Source organism: Oncorhynchus mykiss, chromosome 12, assembly GCF_057628025.1.
Source record: "Oncorhynchus mykiss isolate SJ-2025 chromosome 12, ASM5762802v1, whole genome shotgun sequence".
Classification (NCBI taxonomy): domain Eukaryota; kingdom Metazoa; phylum Chordata; class Actinopteri; order Salmoniformes; family Salmonidae; genus Oncorhynchus; species Oncorhynchus mykiss.
Window position 1 is genome coordinate 8,211,085 of NC_143033.1, and position 13,531 is coordinate 8,224,615.

General features: G+C 44.7%; 1 protein-coding gene across 2 annotated transcripts in view; it reads right to left on the reverse strand.

Moving 5' to 3' along the window:
- atp8b1 (ATPase phospholipid transporting 8B1) overlaps nucleotides 1-13,531 on the reverse strand; it is a 74,063-nt gene that overhangs the window by 44,721 nt on the left and 15,811 nt on the right. Inside the window, exons 2-4 of one of the 2 annotated variants that reach the window (XM_090191618.1) lie at nucleotides 8,410-8,578; nucleotides 7,630-7,727; nucleotides 596-709 (exon numbers count right to left, since the gene is read on the reverse strand). In XM_090191618.1, coding sequence (XP_090047744.1) covers nucleotides 596-709; nucleotides 7,630-7,727; nucleotides 8,410-8,551 — 354 coding nt within the window. In that variant the 5' untranslated portion in view covers nucleotides 8,552-8,578. The remainder of the gene's footprint in view (nucleotides 1-595; nucleotides 710-7,629; nucleotides 7,728-8,409; nucleotides 8,579-13,531) is intronic. The other variant, XM_090191619.1, reaches the window with a different exon arrangement.

A 13,531-nucleotide genomic window follows, 5' to 3' on the forward strand; every position in this document is an offset into this window, starting at 1 on the left:
TACTTCTTGTATATAGCCATGTTATTACCTGGTACTTCCTGTATATAGCCATGTTATTACCTGGTACTTCCTGTATATAGCCATGTTATTAACTGGTACTTCCTGTATATAGCCATGTTATTCCCTGGTACTCCCTGTATATAGCCATGTTATTACCTCCCTGTATATAGCCATGTTATTACCTGGTACTCCCTGTATATAGCCATGTTATTACCTGGTATTATTACCTGGTACTTCCCGTGTAAAGCCATGTTATTACCTGGTACTTCCTGTATATATCCATGTTATTGTTATTCACTGTGTATTTATTCCTCGTGTCACTATTTCTATTGATTTATTATTTAAAGTCTTATCTTTAACTCTGCATTGTTGAAAAAGGACCCATAAGTAAGCATTTCACCCGTTAGTCGACACCTGTTCTTTACGAAACCACTGACAATAGTATTGATTTGATTCCTTCCGTACTGTAGCAGAAACTGGGATGTCTGACAGAACACTGCTACAAGTGGAACCTCACCGTCTAGCACTTGAAGATTCTTAGAATCCGTTAGTATTGAAAGTTGGATGGAACACAAGCTGTCTTCAGCAGACTTACCTGTAAGATGAGCAGGGCCAGGAAGTAAAGGTTAGCAGCTCGTTTGAACTGCTCGAACAAATTCAGTGGGATGAACGTCAAGGCGTTATATTTGTAGGTCTTGATTCCATTCCCCTAGGGCACAAAAAAAAAAAAAAAAACAGTACATTTGGTAAGACGGTGAACTGAAGAAATAAGGACAGGTATATAAACATGGTTAAAATCACACAGGGAGAAATCCTCCACTTTAATGTCCATACAGAGATGTGAGGCTCCTATAAATACAAAACACTGTTTTTAACAAAGGTTTCTGGGAAGACACAACTGGGCTTTTACGGATACAGAGTGGTTTAGAGTATTATGGCCATTAACAGTAGGGAGACTTTAGGGAAGAACTACTTCCTCAGAAGGTCCTTTGGTTCCTAGTTGAGTGTGAACACATTGCCCGTGTGCGGGATATTCTCTCATTTGGGTCTAGGGTGGAACAGTTCTCTCTCTCTCTCCCTCTGTGTCACACGAGGTGGAACTTTGTGCTAATTTTCATAAACAACAAACAGCAGCCACAATCCTGAGGGGTGGGGGTGGGGATTAGACAAAAAACCCTATCTGTTTCACCCCAGTCCCAAATGACAACCTTCAGTTGGAGTAGGACTTTTACATACACCTCAGCCAAATACATTTCAACTCAGTTTTTCACAATTCCTGACATTTAATCCTAGTAAAAATTCCCTGTCTTTGGTCAGTTAGGATCACCACTTTATTTTCAGAATGTGAAATGTCAGAATAATAGTAGAGAGAATGATTTATTTCAGCTTTGAGTGGGTCAGACGTTTACATACACTCAATTAGTATTTGGTAGCATTGCCTTTAAATTGTTTAACTTGGGTCAAATGTTTCGGGTAGCCTTCCACAAGCTTCCCACAATAAGTTGGGTGAATTTTGGCCCATTCCTCCTGACAGAGCTGGTGTATCCGAGTCAGGCCTCCTTGCTCACACACGCTTTCTCAGTTCTGCCCACAAATTTTCTATAGGATTGAGGTCAGGGCTTTGTGATGGCCACTCCAATACCTTGACTTTGTTGTCCTTAAGCCATCATACTTTTGTACCTGTTTCCTCCAACATCTTCACAAGGTCCTTTGCTGTTGTTCTGGGATTGATTTGCACTTCTCGCACCAAAGTATGTTCATCTCTAGGAGACAGAACGCGTCTCCTTCCTGAGCGGTATGACGGCTGCGTGGTCCCATGGTGTTTATAATTGCTCACTATTGTTTGTACAGATGAACGTGGTTCCCGCAGGCGTTTGGAAATTGCTCCCAAGGATGAACCAGACTTGTGGAGGTCTACATTTTTTGGCTGATTTCTTTTGATTTTCCCATGATGTCAAGTAAAGAGGCACTGGGTTTGAAGGTAGGCCTTGAAATACATCCACAGGTACACCTCCAATTGACTCAAATTATGTTTATTAGCCTATCAGAAGCTTCTAAGGCCATTACATCATTTTCTGGAATTTTCCAAGCTGTTTAAAAGGCACAGTCAACTTAGCGTATGTAAACTTCTGACCCACTGGAATTGTGATACAGTGAATTATAAGTGAAATAATCTGTCTGTAAACAATTGTTGGAAAAATGACTTGTATCATGCACAAAGTATATGTCCTAACCGACTTGTCAAAAAATTTGTAGAGTGGTTGAAAAACTAGTTTGAATGACTCCAACCTAAGTGGATGTAAACTTCTGACTTCAACTGTATGTCCTATAAAGGGGTCTACATTGGACCAGAACTCAAAAGTAGTGCAGGTATACAGGGAGAGTACCATTTGGGATGCAGAATACGTCTAGGACACCCAAAGGACAAGACATGGCTACCCAGACTATTTGCATTGCCCCCCCCCCCCCCCCCTCTTCTACACTGATGCTACTCTCTGTTATTATCGACGCATAGTCACTTAAATAACTGTACATAGGCATGCACGAAAGCACTAGGCATGCACGAGAGCACTAGGCATGCACGAGAGCACCAGCTGTTCCGGATGGATATGTGGTAACGCGCTCAGTAGCCGATGTGAAGATAACCCTATAGTGGTGTGGGGGCTGTGCTTTGGCGAAGTGGGTGGGGTTATATCCTGCCTGTTTGGCCCTGTCCGGGGGTATCATCGGATGGGGCCTCAGTGTTTGACCCCTCCTGTCTCAGCCTCCAGTATTTTTGCTGCAGTAGTTTATGTGTCGGGGGGCTAGGGTCAGTTTGTTATATCTGGAGTATTTCTCCTGTCTTATCAGGTGTCCTGTGTGAATTTAAGTATGCTCTCTAATTCTCTCTTTCTTTCTTCTTCTCTCAGAGGACCTGAGCCCAAGGACCATACCTCAGGACTACCTGGCATGAGGACTCCTTGCTGTCCCCAGTCCACCTGGCTGTGCTGCTGCTCCAGTTTCAACTGTTCTGCCTGCGGCTATGGAACCCTGACCTGTTCACCGGACGTGTTTTCAACTCTCTAGAGACAGCAGGAGAGGTAGAGATACTCTCAATGATCGGCTAAGAAAAGCCAACTGACATTTACTCCTGAGGTGCTGACTTGTTGCACCCTCGACAACTACTGTGATTATTATTATTTGACCCTGCTGGTCATTTATGAACATTTGAACATCTTGGCCATGTTCTGTTTTAAACTCCACCCGGCACAGCCAGAAGAGGACTGGCCACCCCTCATAGCCAGGTTTCTTCCTAGGTTCTGGTCTTTCTAGGGAGTTTTTCCTAGCCACCGTGCTTCTACACCTGCATTGCTTGCTGTTTTAGGCTTTTAGGTTTCTGTACAGCACTTTGATATATCAGCTGATGTATATAAATACATTTAATTTGATCAAAACCTTTAAAAACAGGTTAACATTCACAAAGCCGCTGGGCCAGACGGATTACCAGGACGTGTACTCAACTGTTCCGGACACCCTAGACCCACTCCAATTCGCATACCGCCCCAACATAGACAGATGACGCAATCTCAATCGCACTCCACACTGCCCTTTCTCACCTGGACAAAAGGAACACGTATGTGATAATGCTGTTCATTGACTACAGCTCAGCATTCAACACCATAGTGCCCCACAAAGCTCATCACTAAGCTTAGGACTCTGGGACTAAACACCTCCCTCTGCAACTGGATCCTGGACTTGCTAACGAGCCTCCACATTGACTCTGTACCGTAATACCCTTTATATAGTCTCCACATTGACTCTGTACCGTAATACCCTGTATATAGCCTCCACATTGTACTGGTACCCCTGTATATAGCCTCCACATTGTACTGGTACCCCCTGTATATAGCCTCCACATTGACTCTGTACCGGTACCCCCTGTATATAGCCTCCATATTGACTCTGTACTGGTACCCCCTGTATATAGCCTCCACATTGACTCTGTACTGGTACCCCCTGTATATAGCCTCCATATTGACTCTGTACTGGTACCCCCTGTATATAGCCTCCACATTGACTCTGTACTGGTACCCCCTGTATATAGCCTCCACATTGACTCTGTACTGGTACCCCCTGTATGTAGTCTCCACATTGACTCTGTACCGTAATACCCTGTATATAGCCTCCACATTGACTCTGTACCGGTACCCCCCTGTATATAGCCTCCACATTGACTCTGTACCGGTACCCCCTGTATGTAGTCTCCACATTGACTCTGTACCGTAATACCCTGTATATAGCCTCCACATTGACTCTGTACCGGTACCCCCTGTATGTAGTCTCCACATTGACTCTGTACCGTAATACCCTGTATATAGCCTCCACATTGACTCTGTACCGTAACACCCTGTATATAGCCTCCACATTGACTCGGTACCGTAATACCCTGTATATAGCCTCCACATTGACTCGGTACCGTAACACCCTGTATATAGCCTCCACATTGACTCTGTACCGTAACACCCTGTATATAGCCTCCACATTGACTTGGTACCGTAATACCCTGTATATAGCCTCCACATTGACTCGGTACCATAATACCCTGTATATAGCCTCCACATTGACTCTGTACCGGTACCCCCTGTATATAGCCTCCACATTGACTCTGTACCGTAACACCCTGTATATAGCCTCCATATTGACTCTGTACCATAATACCCTGTATATAGCCTCCACATTGACTCTGTACCGGTACCCCCTGTATATAGCCTCCACATTGACTCTGTACCGTAATACCCTGTATATAGCCTCCACATTGACTCTGTACCGTAACACCCTGTATATAGCCTCCACATTGACTCGGTACCGTAATACCCTGTATATAGCCTCCACATTGACTCTGTACCGGTACCCCCTGTATATAGCCTCCACATTGACTCTGTACCGTAATACCCTGTATATAGCCTCCACATTGACTCTGTACCGTAACACCCTGTATATAGCCTCCACATTGACTCGGTACCGTAATACCCTGTATATAGCCTCCACATTGACTCTGTACCGTAACACCCTGTATATAGCCTCCACATTGACTCTGTACCGTAATACCCTGTATATAGCCTCCACATTGACTCTGTACCGTAACACCCTGTATATAGCCTCCACATTGACTCGGTACCGTAATACCCTGTATATAGCCTCCACATTGACTCGGTACCGTAACACCCTGTATATAGCCTCCACATTGACTCTGTACCGTAACACCCTGTATATAGCCTCCACATTGACTTGGTACCGTAATACCCTGTATATAGCCTCCACATTGACTCGGTACCATAATACCCTGTATATAGCCTCCACATTGACTCTGTACCGTAATACCCTGTATATAGCCTCCACATTGACTTGGTACCGTAATACCCTGTATATAGCCTCCACATTGACTCGGTACCATAATACCCTGTATATAGTCTCCACATTGACTCTGTACCGTAATACCCTGTATATAGCCTCCACATTGACTCTGTATCGATACCCGCCTGAATACAGGGCTCGTAAGTAAACATTTCACTGAAAAGTCTACACCTGTTGAATTCGGCGCATGTGATAAATACAATGTGATTTGATTTTACACCAGTGTAAAAGGTCAAGTGGACTTTATAAGAGTAGTCTTCAAAGGAAAAACAGCAGCAGCTAGGTGAATGGATAAGAGTGTGGTTTAGGAGTGGTGCTTTAAAAAGGTAGTGGCTTTAGCCCAGACCTCTCTGCTCTTTATTTAACCAGGGAAAGCAGCACATTTAGTTACACACAGAACACCCTACACTTGCTCCGTCCATTCCTTTAAAGAATTACTAACAGAAGGAAAGCGGGAGGTTGGTTTTTAGGCGAGTGTCTGCTGTGTACAATAAATTTCCCAGTGTCATAATCCCAATACCTTACGGCAGGCAGAGCACAACCACGGATCACAGAAAAAACAAATGAATAGCTGTAAACAAAAGCTGAGCTATTTTCAGATGTCAGAAAAGACTTAGTCATAGTTTGACATCTGTACTTTGTGCCACCAATGTGCCTGCAGTTAGGCTTGTTAGCAATCTTTTTTTTTGTTCTTTTTTTTTTTAAATAGACAACTGAATGAGATTCATATCACCTCATTTGCATAATGGTAGCCTTGATTTCAGGCTAACTCTCTGATGATCGACACTGAGGAGGAGTGTGGTAACATGAGATTATTCTAATGGTGACTAACAAGTAAATGAACACTAAAGAGAAGACATTCTATCGCCACAGATGGGGAAAAGAGAGCCAACTACAGACTAACCACAAGTCCTGTTCTGTCAGTCACTGGTAAATACACACATATATATATATATATATATTATTTTCAGCACAGAGTCGGTGTATTTTATGGAGCCGTAATAATGCAAAGTGTTCAGACCAGTCTGACAGACACATCAGCACAGGAAGGAGGAAGTAGGGACAACCAGAAAGGATCAAATAAAATACTTCCTTATTGTCCATGATGCACTGGATCTACTACTGCGTCAACGATGACAACATTGGAAAATACGTAATAGTATGCAAACGGAAAAAATCTCAACAAAGCCCCGGCCTTTTATCTCCTACCGTACTAAAATATGGGCTTGTTTAAGGGACGACACTGTGCTCCTCCTAAGCACATTACGGCGATCGGTTTCCATCGGTTTCCATCGGTTTCTACCGACCTCAGTGTTTACCCTTTATTGTCACGCTCCTGCCAGCAACTGGCATTACTCCTAAATAAAATATATATACCGGTTTCATTAGTCAATACTTTGCTTTACTCAATCTGAGGCTAGTGTTCGCTAAGGATCACGAGGCTGGCGTTCATGAGGCTGGTGTTCACTAAGGTTCACGAGGCTGGCGTTCATGAGGCAGGTGTTCACTAAGGTTTACGAGGCTGGTGTTCATGAGGCTGGTGTTCATGAGGGTTCATGAGGCTGGTGGTCATGAGGGCTCATGAGGCTGGTGTTCATGAGGGCTCATGAGGCTGGTGTTCATGAGGTCTCATGAGGCTGGTGTTCATGAGGTCTCATGAGGCTGGTGTTCACTAAGGTTCATGAGGCTGGTGTTCACTAAGGTTCACGAGGCTGGCGTTCATGAGGCTGGTGTTCATGAGGGTTCATGAGGCTGGTGTTCATGAGGGTTCATGAGGCTGGTGTTCATGAGGGTTCATGAGGCTGGTGTTCATGAGGGCTCATGAGGCTGGTGTTCATGAGGGCTCATGAGGCTGGTGTTCACTAAGGTTCATGAGGCTGGTGTTCACTAAGGTTCATGAGGCTAGTGTTCACTAAGGTTCACGAGGCTGGCGTTCATGAGGCTGGTGTTCATGAGGGTTCATGAGGCTGGTGTTCATGAGGGTTCATGAGGCTGGCGTTCATGAGGCTGGTGTTCATGAGGCTGGTGTTCATGAGGCTGGTGTTCATGAGGGCATGCAACTATAAAACGGTTTTAAACCCTTTTACAATTGGGAATCTAAAACATGTGTTTCTTATTGGACAAGTCCAGGTACATCTTTCCCGTTTCTGTCCATTGCCTTCGTGTGGTGCCTAACGAACAAGACCTAGGCTTGAACCAGCAGTTCTAGGTGGAACTGGGAGAGAGGGAACTTACTGCATATTTACTCCTCTTGAGACACAAGAAGTATTTTTTCTGAAACTCTGGCAGGTTACAGAAGGCCCTGTCGTTTGCTTTGACTCTCCAACCAGACTCTGGAAACAAAAAGGGCAGACAGTCAAGGCTCTGGAAACAAAAAGGGCAGACAGTCAAGGCTCTGGAAACAAAAAGGGCAGACAGTCAAGGCTCTGGAAACAAAAAGGGCAGACAGTCAAGGCTCTGGAAACAAAAAGGGCAGACAGTCAAGGCTCTGGAAACAAAAAGGGCAGACAGTCAAGGCTCTGGAAACAAAAAGGGCAGACAGTCAAGGCTCTGGAAACAAAAAGGGCAGACAGTCAAGACTCTGGAAACAAAAAGGGCAGACAGTCAAGGCTCTGGAAACAAAAAGGGCAGACAGTCAAGACTCTGGAAACAAAAAGGGCAGACAGTCAAGGCTCTGGAAACAAAAAGGGCAGACAGTCAAGACTCTGGAAACAAAAAGGGCAGACAGTCAAGACTCTGGAAACAAAAAGGGCAGACAGTCAAGACTCTGGAAACAAAAAGGGCAGACAGTCAAGACTCTGGAAACAAAAAGGGCAGACAGTCAAGACTCTGGAAACAAAAAGGGCAGACAGTCAAGACTCTGGAAACAAAAGGGCAGACAGAACATGGCAGCTGAATGGTGAAACTGGTACATTTCCAAATGAATCAAAAGGTGGTATTACCATTATTAAGGGTGGTTTCTCAGATGATTGTCTAATGGATGAGGTGTGTGTGTGTCTGCTCCCAGTCTCTTACCGGTGCTCTTGGCCTCTTCGACCTGTGGCCGCTCTTCGTCTGAGCCGGGGTCCAACTCATCATCCGTCTCGTCGTCACTATATGGCATGACCTCATCGTCAGGCCCAAGTGACCCCTGGGAGTCTGCTCGCTCCCGGCTCATTGTGGAGAAACGTCTGGAGGTCGCTCACTGGGGGGTGGAAAGAGAGAGGGGAGGGTGGAAAAGAGGAGAGAGAGAGAGAGAGAGAGAGAGAGAGAGAAAGGGGAGGGTGGAAAAGAGAAGAGAGAGAAAGGGGAGGGTGGAAAAGAGAAGAGAGAGAGAAAGGGGAGGGTGGAAAAGAGAGAGAGAGAGAGAGAGAGAGAGAAAGGGGAGGGTGGAAAAGAGGAGAGAGAGAGAGAGAGAGAGAAAGGGGAGGGTGGAAAAGAGGAGAGAGAGAGAGAGAGAGAGAAAGGGGAGGGTGGAAAAGAGGAGAGAGAGAGAGAGAGAGAGAGAGAGAGAAAGGGGAGGGTGGAAAAAAGGAGAGAGAGAGAGAGAGAGAGAGAGAGAGAGAAAGGGGAGAGTGGAAAAAAGGAGAGAGAGAAAGAGTTTTCACCGAGGAGTATTTTGAAATGGCCACAGATTCCTGCAAATGATTTTGCCAACTCATTCTTCCAAAGCAAAACCGGTTTCACATTCACAAAGCATGTCAGAGGACTTGAAGTGCACTAAACAGTCAAGTCCACTTAGATTTCAGTCTGACAAGGAAAGGAAACTAAAGCACTCGTGTCATTCACAATATAAAATGTTTGTGTCATACTAGATACACTAAATAGCCAATAGTATGTGGACACCCCTCCATATTAGTGGATTCGGCTATTTCAGGAGTTGACAGGAGTATAATATGGAGTACACAGCCATGCATTGGCAAACACTGGCAGTAGAATGGCCTGGACTGAAGAGCTCAGATGACTTTCAACATGGCAACACCACCATCGTAGGATGCCACCTTTCCAACAAGGCAGTTCGTCAAATTTCTGCCCTGCTTGACCTGCCCCGGTCAACAGTAAGCACTGTTGTTGTGGAGTGGAAATGTCTAGGAGCAAAAAAGGCTCAGCTGCAAAGTGGTAGGCCACACAAGATCGTAGCGTGTAAAAAAAAAAACTTCTTCATTTTACCTTTATTTAACTAGGCAAGTCAGTTAAGAACAAATTCTTATTTTCAATGACGGCCTAGTGGGTTAACTGCCTGTTCATCTAATAATCTGTCCTCAGTTACAACACTCACTACCGAGTTCCAAACTGCCTCCGTAAGCAACGTCAGCACAATAACTGTTCGCCGGGAGCTTCGTGAAATGGGTTTCCATGGCCGAGCAGACGCACACAAGCCTAAGATCACCATGCGCAATGCCAAGCGTCGGCTGGAGAGGTGGAAAACTCGTCGTCATTGAAATGGAGAAGTGAAAACGCGTTCTCTGGATTGATGAATCACGTTTCACCATCTGGCAGTCTGACTGAAAAATCTGGGTTTGGCGGATGCCAGAACGCTACCTGCACCAATGCATAATGCCAACTGTAAAGTTTGGTGGTGGAGGAATAAAGGTCTGGGGGTGAATTTGTCATGGTTCAGGGTAGTTCCCTTCATTCAATGAAAGGGAAATCTTCACGCTACGGCAAGCAATGGCATTCTAGACGATTCTGTGCTTCCAAAACTGTGTGGCAACATTTTGGGGAAGGCCCTTTCCCGTTTCAGCATGACAATGCTCCCAAACACAAAGCGACGTCCATACAGAAATGGTTTGTTGAGAGTGTTGTGGAAGAACTTGACTGGCCTGCACAGAGCCCTGAGCTCAAGCCCATCGAACACATTCGGGATAAATTGCGAGCCAGGCCTAATCGCCCATCATCAGTGCCCGACCTCACTAATGCTCGTGTCTGAATGGAAGCAAGTCCCAGCAGCAATGTTCCAACATCTAGTGGAAAGCCTTCCCAGAAGACTGGAGGCTGTTATAGCAGCAAAGGGGAGGACCAACTCCATATTAATAACCATGATTGTGGAATGAGATGTTTGACGAGCAGGTGTCCACATACTTCTGTAACGTATGTAGCGTAGAACCAAGAGCAAAAATAAAACAAAAAAAACTGAACTAAAAGAGAATAAATCTCCCCCCCCCCCCCCCCCCCCCCATCTTTCAACTACATAAAACCTTAAGGCAACAGGAGGTTTAAATATAGACAAATAGCCCAGGTGAATTTCCATTCCCAGTCACTAACCATACCCGTTTTAAGAAGTTGGTGGCAATGAGGTTGATCAGCAAGGCAGCAACCGCATTCCTAAAGTTAAACCCAGACAAAGAAGTGATCTACAGACAGAAAGCATCTGCAGCAACCACATTCCTAAAGTTAAACCCAGTCAAAGAAGTGTTCTACAGACAGAAAGCATCTGCGTCTCAAACAACACACTTTGTAGATGCACTACTCTTGACCAGGGCTAGTGCTCTATATAGGGTATATGTAGGTTTCTATTTGGGATGCACTACTGTTGACCAGGGCTAGTGCTCTATATAGGGTATATGTAGGTTGCTATTAGGGATGCAGCCAGCCCTTCAGGTGACTACGCTGCTCTGTAGAGCTACCTCTTCAACACATGCCAAACTACACCCATCACAAATCACAGTAGAACCACAGCCAGAAATGTCAAGTCAGTCTGCCATTATTCCAGCTCAGGTAAAAAAAATATATATAAATATATATTTTTTTAAATTGATGGAAATTAATCACAGAACTAGACTTAAAAAAAAAAACTCTTCACCCTGTCCCATGTCCACTCAACTGCACTGCCAAATCCAAAACAGCAATGGCAGCACAACAACTTGGGGTATTTATTGAGCCAATAATATGTAGGTAAGCATTTTGTGCCATGATATACATGTAGATTACTACTACCAATAATACACAGAACACACTATCATATATGGCTTTCAATGTCGTTAGATTATAGCAACATAAAAAATGGGTAATGGTCAAACATCCTAAAATGCCTCCGAGTGTGCCTCCGAGTGTGCCTCCGAGTGTGCCTCCGAGTGTGCCTCCGAGTAACTCAGTGTTAGCCTTTTGGCAGCAAGGTATTTTAGTCTCTTGGTGAGGAGGTCATGACTGAGGAGTGTTTTTCGGCCATTATAAAGTCTGACATATTCCAATGATTGCCTCCTCACACCCACCAAAGCCAAAAACCTGTTACATACCCCGAAACCACATGCTCTCTTTAATTAAAATAGAGCACTGAAGGAAAACATTCACACCAAACTGATAAGCCACGTGATCTGAATTACAAGTCCATTTTTACAAGCTTTTGTTAAACAGTTACAGAAATCAGGAAAAATAAAAAAAACAAAGGCTACTTCATATTTAAATTAGTTTGATAATGTTATGTACTTTAGGTGTTAGGCTGGCACTAAGACAGCAATGAATGAGCTGTATTCCGCCATAAGCAAACAGGAAAACACTCACCCAGAGGCGGCGACTCATAGTAGCCAGGGACTTTAATGCAGGGAAACTTAAATACGTTTTTCTATCATCATGTTAAAATGTGCAACCAGAGGGAAAAGAACTCTGGACCACCTACAGTTGAAGTCGGAAGTTTACATACACTTAAGGTTGGAGTGATTAAAACTAGTTTTTCAACTCCACAAATTTCTTGTTAACAAACTATAGTTTTGGCAAGTCGGTTAGGACATCTACTCTGTGCATGACAAGTCATTTTTCCAACAATTGTTTACAGACAGATTATTTCACTTATAATTCACTGTATCACAATTCCAGTGGGTCAGACGTTTACATACACTAAGTTGACTGTGCCTTTAAACAGCTTGGAATATTCCAGAAAATGAAGTCATGGCTTCTGATATGATGTCAATTAGCCTTTGAGTCAATTGGAGGTGTACCTGTAGATGTATTTCAAGGCCTACCTTCATACTCAGTGCCTCTTTGCTTGACATCATGGGAAAAATCAAAAGAAAACAGCCAAGACCTCAGGAAAAAAAAATTGTAGACCACAAGTCTGGTTCATCCCTGGGAGCCTGAAGGCACCACGTTCATCTGTACAAACAATAGTACGCAAGCCGTCATACCGCTCAGGAAGGATACGCACTCGGTCACTCGGTCTCTTAACATACTTTTCAAAAACTTTCTGCACCTGGATCCTGGACTTCCTGACGGGCCGCCCCCAGGTGGTAAGGGTAGGTAACAACACATCCGCCGCACTGATCCTCAACACAGGGGCCCCTCAGGGGTGCGTACTCAGGCCCCTCCTGTACTTCTTGTTCACTCATGACTGCACGGCCAGGCACGACTCCAACGCCATCATTAAGTTTGCTGACGACACAACAGTGGTAGGCCTGATCACCGAGAACGACGAGACAGCCTGTAGGGAGGAGGTCAGAGACCTGGCCGTGTGGTGCCAGAATAACAACCTCTCCCTCAACGTGATCAAGACAAAGGAGCTGACTACAGAAAAAAAAGAGGGCCGAGCACGCCCCCATTCTCATCGACATGGCTGCAGTGGAGCAGGTTGAGAGCTTCAAGTTCCTTGGTGTCCACATCAACAACAAACATGGTCCAAGCACACCAAGTCCGTCATGAAGAGGTCACAACAAAACCTATTCCCCTTCAGGAGACTGAAAAGATTTGGCATGGGTCTTGAGATCCTCAAAAGGTTCTTCAGCTGCACTAGGTTGCATCACTGCCTGGTACGGCAACTGCTCAGCCTCCGACCGCAAGGCTAGTGCGAGGGTAGTGCGAATAGCCCAGTACATCACTGAGTCCAAGCTTCCTGCCATCCAGGAACTCTATACCAGGTGGTGTCAGAGGAAGGCCCTAAAGAAAATGTCAAAGACTCCAGCCACCCCAGTCATACACTGTTCTATCTGCTACCGCATGGCAAGCGGTACCACTGCTACTCTCGGTTGTCATCTATGCATAGTCACTTTCATATTAACAACTCTACCTACATGTACATCCTACCTCAAATAACCAGTGGCCCCCGCACATTGACTCTGTACCAGTTCCTGACATTTAATACTAGTAAAAATTCCCTGTCTTAGGTCAGTTAGGATCACCACTTTATTTTAAGAATGTGAAATGTCAGAATAATAGTAGAGAGAATTAT